We start from the raw sequence: 16,838 nt of genomic DNA on the forward strand, positions 1-16,838 counted from the left end.
TCTCCTGTGTACTTAGACTGCCTGAGATGGGGAGAGGTGGAACATTTTCCAATCTTACTGGACCACAGAACACTAATACTCGGTAGCAATCAGATGAACACAGTGTCCCATAATACATGAGAAACCACCAAAACAGCCTGTAGGCTGCCCAGCTCTCACATTCATCTGTGATGGGCAAAAAAAGCAGATCACACACACCGATCCCTGCTGGTCAGACTCACCAGAAATGGCGTCAGGCTCAGGTTTGCTTACAGGCAGGTTCTCCACTGAGGTGATGCTGCCCTCTGCCCCCACACCACAGCCCCGGGGCCCCATGGCATTGGAACGCCGCCGCTCATGTATCTCATCTGAGATCCTCTCCAGGCTCTTCAGGGCTGCCTTGTACTCGCCCTTTGCCAGGGCCAGCTTGGCCTGAAGGTCATCCACTGTCTTCTTCAGTTGCTGAATTGGAAGATGGGGAACTTGGTAAGCCAACGTGGCCCTGGATGTCCCCACTGATGGAGGGGGGGCGACACATGATTACAACACAAAAGAACTTCTTGACACACCCAAGATAATTGACTAGAGAAGGATCCAGTGACTTTCACTCATGGCTCCCCATTCAATGTTAAGAACATCTCTTTCATCTCCACACCAGGCCATATGACAGACGAGAATATGGAGATGGTCACTAATAGAATGCAGCCCTCACAGGAGGAACTGTAGACACATTAAGTCCTGCAGCCTCCTCACTTGGTTCCTGATAGAGGTTCCTGGCCCATATCTGAATCACCTGTAGGGTCATTTACAATGCAGATAGGTTCTGACATAGGGTGGGGAGCCTGGGTACTCTACCAGAATGTTCTTAGGGCAGCTTGTCTTGGGCACTCACACTGAGACCTAATAAAGGCTGGCACAATACAACAAGCAGTTGAGAGCTCGCAAATGCTGATAGCGCTGCACAACACGCAACACCCAAGACCATGTTGAGAACTGAAGTCTAGAACTATGTTTCTCCATTCTCCCCTCACAGCAGGGCATTTAAGGCCTAGTGCCACATTAAAGTTGAGTTTTGAATTTGAGGAGGGATGGGGAACAAAATATTAGTGACAAATACAAGGTCACACATACCTCAAGCTGCACGTAGTACTTTGCCTTTAGCTCAAAATAAGGCCTGTAGAAGACAGAAGAACAACCCTGTAAGAATATGATCTCATGAATTCTAGAGCCATCCATCACAGCTAGTCAGGCCATTCAGCATATAGGCCACGGCAGTAACACCCCAGCAGAGCCGTTGGCTAATCCAAGGAAGGCCGTCTCGTGGTTTTGGAAACTATTCCCTGGCTTGTTTTGCTCTGTAGGGTGGCTGCTTTGGCCTACTGGGGCTGAGAACAGGCTGCTTAAAATACTCGCTCTGCTGAGACCAACTATGGAAGAAAGCAACGCCACTCCCTGACAGCTGGGCCTAGCAACTTCAATTCAGTCCTCCTGTACAGCAACCAAGACTAGACAACTAGTAGACTAGGTTACAGGCAAGGAAAATGACAAGTCCCATGCACTCTGGGTCAGACAGAAGAGCTGGTACTTTGTAGCAGCTCTGGTGTCTGAGCTGTTCCTCCTCCATCAAATTCCTAAGTCCTGCATCTGTAATTGCTAATGGCGACGACACCTTGCAGGACCCCTCTGGTATGTAAGGAAAATCTGAAACTTGGGCATAAGCTCCCTTTAGTGGCCAGCACTGGTGTATAGAATATGTGGTAGATGTATAGATGTCCAGGTGGAAGATGTGAACATGGATGCCAAAGAGGGAGAACAGGGCAGAGTGTCATCAAAGCGACAGGAAGACAGAGTGAGCCCACTGGAGCCCTGAAGTCATTCCATGGGGACACAGAGTGGTATGTAGGCAGACAAGTGTCACCAAACAAACAAAACAATAACATGGAAACGTTGGCAGAATGTGCCCACAGAAAGTCTGTTTCCTTAACCTCGTTAGTGATGAGTGAGCAGGGTAAGTGTGAGAGAAGTGGACAGAGGGCACCAGGGACGTTAGGCTCCATGTGCTCACACCAAACAAAGCAACCTGCAGAGCAGATGCAGACTACTACTGGGGAACAGCTCGCTGAGCAGGGAACTCCAGGGCCTACATAAAAGCACTTGCTCAGACAGTCCCCCATGAGAGTACATAAAAGGCAGAGCAGACGCAGAAGAGCCGGACTTACTTGGACTTGTTGATGGCTCGCTTGAGTTTCTTCTCCAGCTGGCGCATGCGACCCATGGCGGCGTTGTACCTGGCTGCTGTCTCCTTGTGTACTAGCTCACTCCTTGTCTTGGTCTGCTCGGCCTCCATGACCTTCCAAACAACAGCAGAGACAAGCCAGGTCAGGCCCAGAACAGCTCCTGACTTATACTGTGTATACTCATTTCATTTAAAAAAAGAAGTCCCTGAGTAAATCAACAGGAAGACAGATTAAATTTCAATAAAATAGGATCTGCTTTCTTCCTGATCTGTTCTGGAAAAGCCTGTCAGATAACAAACCCAAGGTGGCTATGACAGTGACTGGGAAAGAAAATAGGAAAAAAAAATCTTGAGAAAATTTTGAAATACTCAGATTCAACCAATACCTACTTTTTTTTTTCTGCTCAGGCATGTAGAACTTGTGGGAGCCCTGGGGCCAGCCTGATGGACAGGCAAATGGTCAAAAAGCCCAAGAGCTACCTCACTAAAAGAACATCAAGACTAAAACAAGCATCAAAACTAGGCACAACAGCAGAAAAGCCAGCGGGGCAGTCTTTCCCCAAAGTCCTCAGATTAGCTAGGCACAGAAAAGCCCAGCATGCGTAAGGGTCAGACTTTACATTTAAAACAAAGTTGTTCATATTAGAGGGTTGGTTTTGGTTTTCTCGAGGTAGGGTTTCTCTGTATAGCCCTGGCTGTCCTGGAACTCACTTTGTAGACCAGGCTGGCCTCGAACTCAGAAATCTGCCTGCCTCTGCCTCCTGAGTGCTGGGATTAAAGGCGTGCGCCACTACCGCCTGGCTTTCATATTAGAGTTTGAAGTATGAAAAACACCACCATTAAGAGAAAGATAGAGTTCTGGTGGGAACAGGGTACTAACCCTATTGATAAAACAACAGCAAGAGGCTTGAGTGGCCCACACCAAGGAGAGATGTGGGACATGCTGGTCTTCCCTGGATTAATGCCTGGTCTGAGAGAGCCCACATGAACAACTACTTTCCCTGACTTCTACTTACAGCCACACTGGGCTTCAGAATCAGAGGAACAGCAGAGAGGTTTGGCAAGGTCCCGGGGTCAGGCTCTGTTAAGGGGGCGGGGCAGAGGGGCTCAGTGGGCCATAGTCCTTGGCCCCGCTGTTAGAGACCTGCAGGACAACTTTAGAAAGGGCTATGGTGTGTGAAACCCGAGGGTAAAGAAGCACACAGGTATTGGCACCCTCTGACCTAGTCTATGAGACAAGCTGTGCACGAGCTGTGGATAGCAGAGCTGGAGGCGCCTGCCTTTTGGATCCAGACTATGAAGGAGTCCCAGATGCCGGGCACTGAACTACAGAGTCTGATTTATGCTCCTAGATGTTGGGCTTTGGTTTGACCCAACTGTCCTACCCCTTTTTGAGTAAAGTATTTAACTTGTTTTTGTTTGGTTGGGTTTTATTTTATTTTATTTTACAAGAATAAAGTCAATCTTGGACCTCTATGTTGAAAGTTTTGACAATGGGACCCTGAAAATATCTTTTAGATATATTACTTTTATTTTATGTATTTGAGTGTTTTGCCTGCATGTATGTCTGTGCACCACATGAGTGCCTGTGGCCTGCAGAAGTCAGAGGAGGGTGATGGATTCCCTGGGACTGGAGTTACAGGCAGCTGTAAGCTGGGTGGTGCTGAGAGTAGAACCTGGGCCCTATGGTCCTCTCTAACCTGCCGCTGGGCCACCTCTCTAACCTGCCGCTGGGCCACCTCTCTAACCTGCCGCTGGACTTTGAAATCCTTGACTGCATTTTATTGGTTTTCTTTTATTTTCGTTTTTGAGGGTAAGCTATGTAGCCCTGGCTGACCTAGAATTCTGAGATCTACTGTCTCAGTCTCCTGACTGCTGGGATTAAAGGTATGTACCACATACCTGACTCTGGCCTGTATTTTATACTGTGATATTAATAAGAATTCTTGGAAACATGGTTTAGAAGTGATGTGTTAGTATGTCAAGCTGACAAGGAGCCAATGGTGCCCGTTAATTTTTGTCAGCTTGACTTAAGATGGAGTCACTTGGGAAGGAGTGACTCCCTCAGACTTTTTTTTTTTTTAAGTAATGACTAAATCCAATTACTTAGAATCCAAAGATTCAGAGCTAGTATAACAGTAATTTCCTCTTTAATCAGGTAAAAACCATCACCATGGCAATAATTTATACTTGTATAATAATTATGCTTTTATCTTAGTATGAAGTGTATGTTTCTACTGACAGAAAAAAAGTCAATGAAATGATCCCTAACAATATTCTGCCATACTCAGAGATGAGTGCCCAGCCCATTGCCATCAGAGAGGCTGCCTCTGGTGGGAGCAGATGCTGAGAGCCACAGCCAATAGGCAGAGCTCAGGGAACTCTGCAGAAAAGTGGGAGGTAGGGCTGTAGAAGCCAAAGGGGTCAAGGACACTGTACTGGCTGGTGTTGTGTCAACTTGACACAGCTGGAGTTATCACAGAGAAAGGAGCTTCAGTTGAGGAAATGCCTCCATGAGATCCAACTGTAAGGCATTTTCTCAATTAGTGATCAAGGGGGAAAGGCCCCTGTGGGTGGGACCATCTCTGGGCTGGTAGTCTTGGATTCTATAAGAGAGCAGGCTGAGCAAGCCAGGAGAGGCAAGCCAATAAAGAACATGCCTCCATGGCCTCTGCATCAGCTCCTGCTTCCTGACCTGCTTGAGTTCCAGTCCTGGCTTCCTTTGGTGATGAACAGCAGCATGGAAGTGTAAGCCGAATAAACCCTTTCCTCCCCAACTTGCTTCTTGGTCATGATGTTTGTGCAGGAATAGAAACCCTAACTAAGACAGACACCATAGGATCACGACCCACAGAATCAACCAGCAAGGCTCCCAGGGACTTCCAGAGTCCACATAGATCTGTTCCAGGCACTGTGCACCATACACATGTGGTTGTTTAGCTTGGAGTTTTTGTGGGACTCCCAACTGTGGTAGTGGGTATTGGCCACTTATGCCAATTTTACACCAACTCATATTCGGGGAAGGCTTTTCCTGTAAATTTTGCAAACCTTCAAGGCACACAAGTGTCCAGGCCTCACCGAAGGAGCTCCAGCAGCTAGGCTCCACCCCCAGATTGTCCTACCCACCTAAATGGTTAAAACAACAATGATGGCTGTTCCAGCCCCTCAAGGTGGTAGAGTGGCCAGGCCCTTCCTGACAAGAAAAAAAAAAAAAAATCCCACCAATCACTGAGCTTGCCCCAATCCCAGGTCGCCCTGGAAAGCCCGCACCCCATCCCAAGAAACCCTATATAAACTCTGTGTTCTGCCTGGTTCTCTGCTACTTCTCTCCCCTGAGCAGAGGTAGTCACCCTCCTGGGATTTCCCATCCCCCAAATCGCTCATGTAGGTCTGTTGTGTGGTGTGGCTTTGTGGTATTCCTTGGCTCCTTACTGCAGGACACCTTTCCCAGCAGAGCTGTAACACTGTCCCTGGAGCAGAGCCCAGAGCAGAGCTTGCGCTGGGGTAGCCTCCCACTCAGAGCAGTAACGCTTTCTCTGGGGAAACCATCCCACTGGAGCAGAATTTTATGCTTGCATTGGGAGACTTTCCCAGTAGCTGGAGCTGAACTTCCCTAGGGGAAGCCTATAGGGGAAGGAAGAGCTGTACCATGGATGGTGGGCGTGTCTCTGACTCTTTGCCTGCTCTTGGGACCCGTTTCTTCCTACTGGGTTGCCTCTTCTATCCTTGCTATGAGGGGCTGTGCCTAGTCTTGTTGCATTGTGTTATACCATGTTTGGATGGGATCCCTGGGAGGCCTGCTCTTTTCTGAAGGGAAATGAAGGAGCAGTGGATCTGGGAGAAAGGGGAGGTAGGTGAGTAGGGGGAGGGTACTGGGAGGAGAGGAGGGAGGGGAGGCTGTGGTCCGGATGTATTGTATGAGAGAAGAATAAATAAAGAAGAGTAAAAACAAATGTGTATGTTTTACAATTGTGGAATAATTTTTAAGAAAATGAAAAGGGTAGAGTGGAACTAGAGAGAAGCAACATTGCTGGCTAAAATGACTCCTGGAGTGGAAGAATCCTTTCCTTTGGATTTCTAACACCAATATTACATTCATTTCACAATGAAACAAAATCCACTAAAACTATCTCATGCTTGACACTTGGAGAAACAGTAATAACTTGAATCTAGTTTAGAGCTTAAGCTTTTAATGAATTAGTGTACAACCTTTATGGAAAGTGAAAACCCCACACTTCTCAGATGACATATCAGATGTGTTTCGTTCTGTTGTGGGAGGCTCTGTACAGAACTGAATAGTGCTCGTGAAGTAGATGCAATTAAACAGTTGCAACTTACAGAACTGAACAGAGTGGAAGAAGCAGGGCTCCCCCAGCTCTGCACTGGCCCTCATTCTACCCCAGCTCCCAGGCTGCAAGCAAAGGCCCTCTAACGGGAGCACGGAGAAAGCCTCAAGCACTTGGCTATATTGCCACACCCTATCAGGACACATTATTACTTCGTATGCACCTCGCCTCTCCACCTACACAACCCCTAGTGCTGGAAAAGACAGTTCTACTACCACACACAGAGCTCCCTGCCCAGTGGCCACCACGCATGTCAGTCACCATGGTGACTGCCTAGGCAACCAAGGAGCATCTCCATCTGTGGCCTAGAACCAGCCACAAGCTGTGTGCAGTGATGGGGGAGGGGTGGGCATGAGGGGGAGGCAGAATCGGGGCCCACAGACAGAAGCTCCACCAGGAAAGTGGGAGCAGCACGGGGCATCCTTGGGAGAGCCCTGGCTCCCGGAGCCCCGCTGGTCAGGTATTTATGCCAGACTCTACAAGGCTCGCTTCTGCCTTGCTGCCAGCACTCCCATACTTCAGAGCTATCTACACCAGTCAAGCTCCTACTGTGGCAAGGAACAAGCAGCCAAACCTGGAGCTCAAAGCCTAGCAGGGTATGAATGCTCTGGAGGGAATATGTATCTTCCAAGGCCCTGTGAGATCCAGGCAGCTGGAATAACTCTGGCCACTCAGAGAGTGTGGCAGCAGAGATGGCATTTGAAGGGGAGGGTGTCTTAGTATGTGGCATTTCAGGTAGTGGATGGGAGGAAGCATGTCACTGGGTTTTGTTTGTTATTTGTGATGGCTGTATCCCCTGTGTATCCCCATTCCATCTGATACACGGTACATGTAGGAAACACGTCTAACGGTCTTTTCTCTGCACCTCGCCACAGATTCCCTAGGTCCCATTTGACACGGCTGTGGCATGAGGATCTGGGACACAAAGATAGGCAATGGAGCTTTCATCATTCCTCTCTGAGCTAGAAGGCAACAGGTGAGCAAGGCTCAAGGAAACAGCTAAGATGAAAGCGGTCTCTTCCATTCAGGTGGTTTAGAATATTCTCCCAACATGGGCCTTATCCTGGGGAGCACCCACACCCCCTCTGATAGTTGACACATCCATCCAGGTGGGGAGGGGAGCACTCCTGCCTCCTCACAGCCTCCCTGGGAACCGGCATAACATGGCTCCCCTCCCCCACCAGGCGGTTCTTCATCCCAGCATGGACAACTTGGAGGCTGGAGGAGAGGCTGGCACGTCTTGTCCATTCCTCTCCAGGAGCCCCACTGACAGCTCATCAACAAGGACTGCCTTCCTGTCCGGGCCACCCTTCCACCATCTGGTCCCCTGGAGCCAATTCCTCCCAGGCTGCTGCAGCACTCCTGTCCCAAACAATAGAAAGCCCCTGCCTTCCCCAAAAGGCGGCTTCAAAGTCAAAGCCACCAAGGAGTGGAGATGCCTCTGCCCTCAAACCTCTCTCTGGTGCCGAGGAACAACAGGCACTGGGCCTTGTGCCCCAAGGGAGGTGGCTCAGCTGCAGGCTTGGCACTGTTACTGGAACCGCTTGCTGTTCCCCATCACTGAGCTGAGAACTGTCCCCATGGCCTGTCTATGGGATTAGGTGTGTGACCACTAGAGAATACTGGGTTTCCTGACATCTAGCCTCAGCTTCAGCTACAGCTTCAAGTACGGCCATCTAATGTCACAGGGAACAGAGATATGGCCTCAGGAGAGGAACACGTGGAGATGTAGGAGGAGGCAGTTATATGAAGCTCCATTCCTCTAATGAATCAGGCTTCCTGGTATCTCCAGAGGTCAGCCAGTCCCTGCATGGCCTTCTGCCAAGGCAGCCCAGCATGCTGGCCCCACGAGGCCAGGAAATGGTCCCCACGAGCCCCATCGGGAGAAATGCTCAATTCAGTCAGAGGGTCACAGTCACTTGTGCTATTTCACAGCCAAACATGAGCATCTAAGCTGCAGGGAGCACTGGGTCTGTATTCATCACGGAGCCTGCCCTGCAGGCAGGGGGCTCTGATTAGTGTGTAGTGAAGTGGGGAAAGCTCATGGTCTCTTGGGAGTATTTTTATGTGAGTTTTTTAATTCCATTGCCTGTGATGGATTTGGGTTCTCACAGGCTAAATACAAGCCCTTGTTCTACTACAGCGCCGCCTGCTCTGAGGAGAAGGATCATTTCTCATCAGATCAAGGAAAAGCAGATGCCAGCCTATGCAACCACAATGGAACCGCTCATGATGGGGAAGTCCTGGCCTGAGACCCAGAATTCCCTGCTCAGTCACAGGCTGCTGCCACCACACCAGATGCCTGGGTCCTTCCATTTGCTAGTCAGAAGCTACACATCAGGTGGCCCACAGGCCACTGTGAAGCCCCCACTGACCTGAGGAGGTCTGAAGCTAGATTGTAAATCTCCAAAGTTGTTTTCCACATAAACCCAGAACATTGTTTCCAAAGACTCACACACAGTGCTCTGTGGAGAGTGTGCGGGCCTCAAGGTGCCTCTTCATGAGTAGTGACCCGCTGCCATTCATTACCTCTTGACTAAAATGTGCATTTTTCATAAAACAGATCCAGAGGTTCCTCTCTCCTCTTTTAAAAGATAGGATCTCCTCCCTGTGTAGCTCAGGTTAGCCTTGAGTCTCCTGTTTCAGTTTCCTGACTGGCAATATAGGCATATACCACCACAAACAGGCACATTGGGTGACTTCTGAAATGGCCTCTTACATGCTGCTACAGATCTTACATGGCTGCTTACATGCAGGGTTGGAGGGCAAGATAATCCAAATGAAGGCTGGCCTGCAGCGTGTGTTTAGTCAGCTGGATCTTTTCATCTGTCTGGTTATGCTTTGCAAGATTTCCAACCTCCTCTTTGGTTTGTAAGACTTTTCTCAGCCTTGCTGGGGCTACCAGCATTACGCCCACTAGGGGGCAGGAGGCTCAAGGCCGCCAAGCCAAGCCACAGGCATGTATCCCCAGCCTCGGAGAGCTGGTATAAAGTCCAGTCAGATCTGACTCCTGAAGCCATTTGTGCGTCATGCTTTTCTATTTAAAGACACACAGGCCATCTTTAATCACCAGATCCCCCAGGACTTGAGCAACTGTGGTGGGGGACACTGACAAGGGAACAGCCACTGGCACTGACTCCTGACCTCGTTTCTACCCCACAGTGCCTTCCTGCCACTCACCAAAACCAAAGCTACAGCCTGCACCTTCCATCAGGGACGGCAGCTCCTTTGCCTGACCTGCAACAAACCTCTGGCCTCGCTTTGACACTGGTCTTCCAGACTCTCGTGGGAGGACAGGCTAGTGCCAAGGGGACCAAGAATCAGAAGCCCAAGAGCTGCTCCTGGCAGGAAGAAGCAGTCTCCAGAATATCCTGTGGTCCCAGTAAACCCGGTCCACAGTGCCAAGCACAGGGCCCTACCTACAGGAATAGAAATGTCCCCAGTGTGGACACTGAGGCGGGCCTTGGGGAAGTGATGTTGTGGGGACAGTGGGGTCCCCAGGTGGGGCTGTGGTTCAGGGTCAGAGTGCTTGCCTACAGTGGGAAAGGTGCTGGGGTCAATCCCTAGCACAGGAAGGAAGGAAGGAAGGAAGGAAGGAAGGAAGGAAGGAAGGAAGGAAGGAAGGGGAAAAGGGAGGGAGGGAGGGAGGGGAGGAGGGAGGATAGAAAGGAGGGAAGGATGGAAGAAAGAAAGGTCGGCCGGTCTGAGAAGGCTCACTTGCCACTTTAAGAGGAGACAGCCCTCTGAGGACCAAAAACATCCTCACCATGTTTGTCAGCCTTGATTTTGGACTTCCTGGCTTCCAGAACTTGAGGCTGTGTTTCTGTTTCAGAGCCAGCCAGTTTATGGTATTTTGTTTACTAGTCTGCCTAGACCAGATGATATCACTTCCAATTCTGAGCAAGGTGGCCAAGAGAGAAGTCCTGGGAGCAGGTAGAGAGCCAAATACTGGTGACCTAATCCTATAACAATCACTCCCAGCTGCTACCTACTGCAGACTCCAGCTTCACCTGGAAGGCCCTGCCTGAAGGAGGGCCCACTTGATTCTGGTCTAGGCACTTCAGCCACCAACAATAGATACTTTAGTGGCAGGTCGAAACTGTTAACGGGGCTTCCACCTGGGACCTGCAGTCCTTCTGATGTCATGGGAGCCAACCTTGGAGAACATCCTGGCCCCTCTCGGAAACCCAACTTCACTGCCAAGACAAGGATGGACTAACTGAACCTGACAGATTTCAGGCAATATAGAGAAAGATGATCTCCATCTGTTACTGGGAGATTGTCATGTCAGGTATGGCTTACAGCCTTGCCAGCCAACAGACGACATAGGCTGGACAGTCCATGACCTTTACAGAAGGGTCTCATGCTGCCTAGAAACCTGTCTCTATTCTTGTGGGGAGCCACCACCAGCGCACACAGGTCCCGCCTACCCTCTGAGTTGCATGGTTCAGCATTTCCTGCCAAGCAGAGTCAAACTGCCGCTTGTCATCCTCTAACAGCCGCTGCTCAGCCAGGGAGATTGTTTCCTTGGCTGCACGGAGTACCTCGGTGGCCCTCTGGAAGTCCTGTGTGGCTTTCTGCGCCTCCAGCTGAGCCTGTTGAGAGAGAAGGTCTAGTAAGGCTTGAGGCAAAGGCCAGGACTCCCTGAGTTCCATCGCTCCCACCCCCAGAGATGAGTGGCCCGAGATCTGACCTATCCATCTCTGCCTCCCTCTTGGACAGGCTGCATGGGACAGGTCCCTCATATGTGGGACGGGGTAGCAGGTGGCCAGTGGCTGAGTGGATACCAGGTTGGTGGGCAGACAGTCTCCACAGTCTGGAGCTCAACAGATAATCAAATGCATGGATCTTGCATCTGTGATAGCAATGGCTAATTAAGCCTTTCTCCAAAGTCCTGGCTTAGGACTGATGCCCAGATAGGCACAGCAGTCCTGGGCATCATCCCTGCACGCCACAGCCCAGAGTGCTCCAGAGACCACAGTTGTAGGGCTCTGCTCTACAGATGAGGCACAGTAATTGAAAACAGCTTTTCCCAAGACTCCAGAGCTGGTCAGAAGCAAGGCTCCAGGCAAATGCCCCACAGCACGAGTGCCAGCCTAGCACGTCCACTGGCAGACAGCCCCCTCAGTCCACACATACACCCAGGCGCAGGCCTACTGAGAGCACAAGCTCTGCTTTCAGGAAGGAAGGGGCAGCCGCCTCACCTCCACAGCAGCCGCCAACGCATGTGTCTGTATGTAGACGTGTGCACATGGGGAAACCTGACTTTAATGCTGGAGACCACTCCTCAGGAGCATTGTTTTCTGTGACAAGGTTTCTCACTTGCAGGAAGTCCCCTGTTAGGCTAGGCTGCTGCCAGAGAGCCCCAGGATTCACCCACCTCTCCAGCTCTGGGATTCCTGCCTGGCTTCCTTTCGCAGGTTTTGGGGATTAAGAACTCGGGTGCAGATGCTTGCACAGCCAGCACTGTACTGATTAAACAATCTCAGGCCAGCACGTAACCCCTGAGCATCTAAATGTGATTAACAAAAAAATGCAAACATCTCTCACATCCTAGAGAGAGCTAAGAAGTTGCTGTGCTTGCTACACAAGCAGGAGGACCGGAGGCTCAGATCCCCAAAACTCACATAAATGCCGGGGAGGTGTGGCAGCTGCCACAGCTCAGAAAATGAGGACAGGGGATTATTGAAGCTGAATCTTAGAGTCCTGGGCTTGACTGAGAGACCCTGCCTCAAAAACTGACGTGGACAATTGCTTGAGGACGATTCCTGATAGCCACTCACACACAAGCACGTGCACACACATATTCATGAGTACCTACCTGCTCACACACGTGCCACACATGTGAATATGCACACATGTACAACACACACACACACCTCATTTTAAAGACTCAGTAGAAAAATGTTGATTAACCCATTAGCCATTTTTTTGATCAATGATGAGATATGAGATACACTAAACTAAATCCAATAGACTGAAATTAATTTCCGCTGTTTGTTTCCTCATAGGTGACTTCCTACTACTTTAGGGCTGTTGATGTTCGTCCCTCAAGAGTGGGCAATGTCATGTGACTGCATGAGACACAGGACTGGGGAGATGGCTTGGTAGGAAAAGCGCTTGCTGTGCAGGCATGAAGATCTAAGTTCAGGGCCCCAGAATCCATGTAAATAAAGCCAGACCCAGTAGCACGCATCTGAAACCCAGTGCTCCAGGGCCAGAGGGGAAATGGCTGAGACAGCAGAATCCCCCCAGATGCTCACAGACCAGGTCAACTGGTGTGGTGAACGCAGAGACAAACAAGACCCTATCTCAAACAAGGTATTCAGTGAGGACCCCTGGAGTGCATCCTTTGGCGTCCACACTGAAGCACACACTCCCCTGAAAGCAGTCACTGCTGGCCCCTCTCTCCTCCAGCTCACCTCCAAATTCCCACCTGGGTAGGGGCAGGACATGGCTCCTGCTAATCTGCCCCAGACCACTTCCAGAGTCAACAGGGTCCCTGGGCCAATTACAGAAGCCCTGATGGGACACCCCCAGGACAGTCCCTGGGACTTAGGAGGGGAACAAGCGGACCCCACCCTTCCCCAGAGAAAGCCTCACATGACTTAGAGGAAATTTTCACATAGACTGAGGGCATTTTGCAAAGAAAATTAAGGGGAACAGCTGAGAACACAGCAGCCCTGGGGGAAGAAACAGCCCGGTAACCCACGGTAACCCACAACGGGCATCCGCTAGTCTGGTCTGTGCACACCCACAGCCCAGAGAGATCCATTCTGGGGACTGCGCCCCACATGTAGATGATGTGTAGAAATCTATGCTTCAAGGTTGTGTCAGGGCAGGAGAATGGAACTTGCTTCACATAAGAGGAAACTGAGGGAGGTTTTCCTAAAGAGAGGCCTGAAGGGCAGGCAGGAGCTGCAACTCAGGGCTGATGGATGTCAGGGGAGCACTTAAGATTCTGAAGGATCTGTAGGAGATCTGGTAATGCCCGGAAAGGACCACTTTAAAAAGCCAGCCTGGGCTGTACATCAAGATCCTGTCTCAAAAAATTAATAACAATAACAATAACAATAATAGAAGCCTAAATGAATGCTCACCTACCAGTCATCTACATCCCCTGAGGTAGCCTGAAGCACATATAGGGATGGGGATGCCCACCCTCTCTAGAACCAACCAGCCACTGAGAAGTAACTGTACCACGCTGACAACCGCACTCTTTCCCCAAGCTGAGCCTCCTGCCCATCTTATTTCTCCAGACAGGCAAGAAGGGAGTTCTGGGCAGGCTTAAGGAAGGTGAATTGTGACCCATCTCCCCATCTCAGTATACCCACAACCTTCCCACAGCTGACACAGGGACTCAGCCCCTGAGACTCAACATTTTCTAAAATGGGATCTCTCTGCCCCTTCTTCCGTTTGCTATCCATCTATCTACCTGTTTATCTATTTATATCTATCTATCTGTCTGTCTATCTATCTATCTATCTATCTATCTATCTAATTTTTTAAAAAAAATCTTCTTTGAGGCTTTGAGGTTGGGCTCAAACTCAAGAAAATCCTCCTGCCTCACCCTTCTGAAGTCTGGGATTACAAAGATGAGTCAAACCACACTTAATTTTCCTTTAAGGTTTCATTAGACAGCACTGGCTGGCCTGGAACTTGGTTTATAGAGTAGGCTGTATCTGAACTTGTCATAATCCTCCTGTCTCTGCTTCCCATCTACACCCAGCCTTGTGGGTTTTGTTGTTGTTGTTTGTAGCAAGTGTGTGTGGTATGTGTGCACAAATTTTTTCATTTGTATAGTATGGACACTCAGGTGTAGAAGCCTGAGGTTGACAATAGGTGTCTTCTGTATGGCTCTCCGTCTCATATGTAACTGAGCCTAAAGCTCATCAATTCATCCCACTGAGCTACCCAGCTCCGTCCAGGATCCTGTCCCTCTTCAGGAGCTGGGATTTCAGGCAGACTGCCACACCCACCCAACATTTACATGTGTGCTAGGGGTCCCAGCTCCTCACACTCCCATAACACATACTTTACTCTTTGAGCCAGCTCTCCAACCCCTGTATTCATTCATTCATTCATTCATTTTAAATTTTTAGACAGGGACTCATATGGCCCAGGCCAGCTTTGAACCTGGATTTAATATGTAACTAAGAATGAACGTGAGGCTGGAGAGAGGGCTTAGTGGTTAAGTATGCTTACTGTTCTTACAGAGGACAGGAGTTCATCTGCCAGCACGCATGTCAGCCTTACAGCCACCTGTGACTCCAGCTCCAGGGGACCCAGCATCTTACACACACACATACACACACACACACACACACACACACATGTACACCCACAAGCACACATAAATAAAAGGTAAAATATAATCAAGTCTTAGAAAAGAATGGGCATGGACTCCTACTGTGAACACAGTGAGGAGCCAGGAAAGACTCCTCACCAACTCAGGCTCCGTGGGCGTCTTTTAGCCTTCAGAGTGTGTGTGCTGTTCTGCTGTTTAAGGTCTCCAGCCTATGGCCTTTTGTTACAGCAATGCCAAGAAGTAAGGTGCCGCATAAGGAATGTCGAAATGGTGGAAGCAGCTGTGCAAACAGGTAGGTGTGGCGGCTTCTGAGGTGCATACTAGAGGCCACCTTCCATAACACATCCCTCTTCCTCTTTTGCTCTCTCTGGGTTCTTTGAGACAGAGTCTCATGTAGTCCAGGGTGACCTCCAACTCACTACTTTAGCGAGGCTAGGTGTGAACGCCTGATCCTTCAACCCCAACCTGGGATTATAGGCACCACCACACCAAGGGCTGCTCATAAGACACTTTCTAAAACTATACACTCAGGACAAAGAAGGCAGGGGCCATGACGGGAGGGACATTCTATGGCTCAGTGGCCAGCAAGAAACAGAAACAGGTGATTCCAAATCTATGAAATGCCTCCTAGAGATTATGTTCCAGAACACAGAGGCACACGCATAAGGAACTCTCACACAAGACCATCCACAGCGAGAGATGAAGCAAGAGGTCAGTTATGAAAGCCTTAGGCTAGATTTCTCAGATGTTTGGCTGAGGCCCTGCCATTCAAATCACCTGTGTTTGAGATCTAACTTGAGAGAACATCCCAATTATGTCCCAAGACACAGAACCTCAATGGCAGAAGCCAATTTAGCAATCCCAGAGGACGCTGACTCAGGGATGCTAACAGAGTCCACGGAAACAGCCACGGGGAGAATTTTTAAAGGCTGCTTGAGAGTGAGTGACCTTCACTACACGCTGGCTCCAGTCAGCTGTGCCTTCAAAGCACTTGAAACATATGGGCACTCTACAAAGTGTCACAGATGAGGGCATGAAGAGCACAAGAGGCGGCCAGAAAGCAGCAGGCAGGGAGCACCTGTGCCCTCTGACTCACGGTCCACTCAGCTCCTACCTGCTCTCTGAAGGGTACCCAGACATTTGCACTGGCTATGGCGAAGGGTCCAGTGAGATGAGGTTTACAGACCACCCAGTCTAACTCCCTCACTTTTCTAAGGAAGGCTGAGTAGTGACACATCTTGCATCTATCATGGTCAGACCCCCAGGAACGTCTGCTGCAAGGGTGCTTCTGATGCTAACATTACGGATAGGTGGTTGGGCAATCTATTCGTCACCACTACTACGTGAGAACAGTGGCTCAGCTATTTATCCTGAATCGGCTTGTCAGCCTGTTTCTACTTCCTTCCCCTGCTTGTATCTCCATCACAATGACTATAGCAACTTATACAATTGCCAGCCACGTGCAGCAGGGCCTCCAGGAACAACGCATTCCAGATCACAGTCTTCCTGGGGCTGCAGAGACAGCACAGATGCCACCTTTTCCCCACCCACCCTCTCCAGAAGGGTGCACCCACAGTCCTGCTGGACCTTCCTCCTACGTCTACGGTGCTGGAGCAGTGAGGGGTACGCTGCTATGGGACTGCTGATGGCAGGAGTCCTGGGCCAGGCATGCAGCAGGGGCATGAGCTAAGGGACAGACAGCAGTGACTGTTCTCCCTGGGCCCTGCACACTCTACACTATACATTCAACTGCCACCATCCTCTGCTGTGGCAGCCTCCAAGTCAGCAGGACTGAAGCCCACAAGCCCACTCATGGCTTGGCCTGCTCCTATGCCATCTGCTGGATCTGAGAAGCCAACCAGTCTTCCACTGGGGACCCAGGGCACAAAAGTGACAGAGCCATTCATCCCCCCAGCCCTCTGGGGTGGCAGGAGTGCCGCTGTACACCAGAGGAGATGCTGGACGATGT

At 50.0% G+C, this 16,838-nt stretch overlaps 1 protein-coding gene across 1 annotated transcript in view; it reads right to left on the bottom strand.

Annotated features, from left to right (window-relative positions):
- Sh3bp5 (SH3 domain binding protein 5) overlaps positions 1–16,838 on the bottom strand; it is a 61,688-nt gene that overhangs the window by 3,286 nt on the left and 41,564 nt on the right. The window contains exons 4-7 of the mRNA XM_021182302.3: positions 10,992–11,156; positions 2,199–2,329; positions 1,111–1,153; positions 222–441 (exon numbers count right to left, since the gene is read on the bottom strand). Of these exons, the coding sequence (XP_021037961.1) occupies positions 222–441; positions 1,111–1,153; positions 2,199–2,329; positions 10,992–11,156 (559 nt within the window). The remainder of the gene's footprint in view (positions 1–221; positions 442–1,110; positions 1,154–2,198; positions 2,330–10,991; positions 11,157–16,838) is intronic.

Source organism: Mus caroli, unplaced genomic scaffold (genome assembly GCF_978045245.1).
Source record: "Mus caroli unplaced genomic scaffold, Mus_caroli_1 scaffold_12, whole genome shotgun sequence".
NCBI lineage: Eukaryota > Metazoa > Chordata > Mammalia > Rodentia > Muridae > Mus > Mus caroli.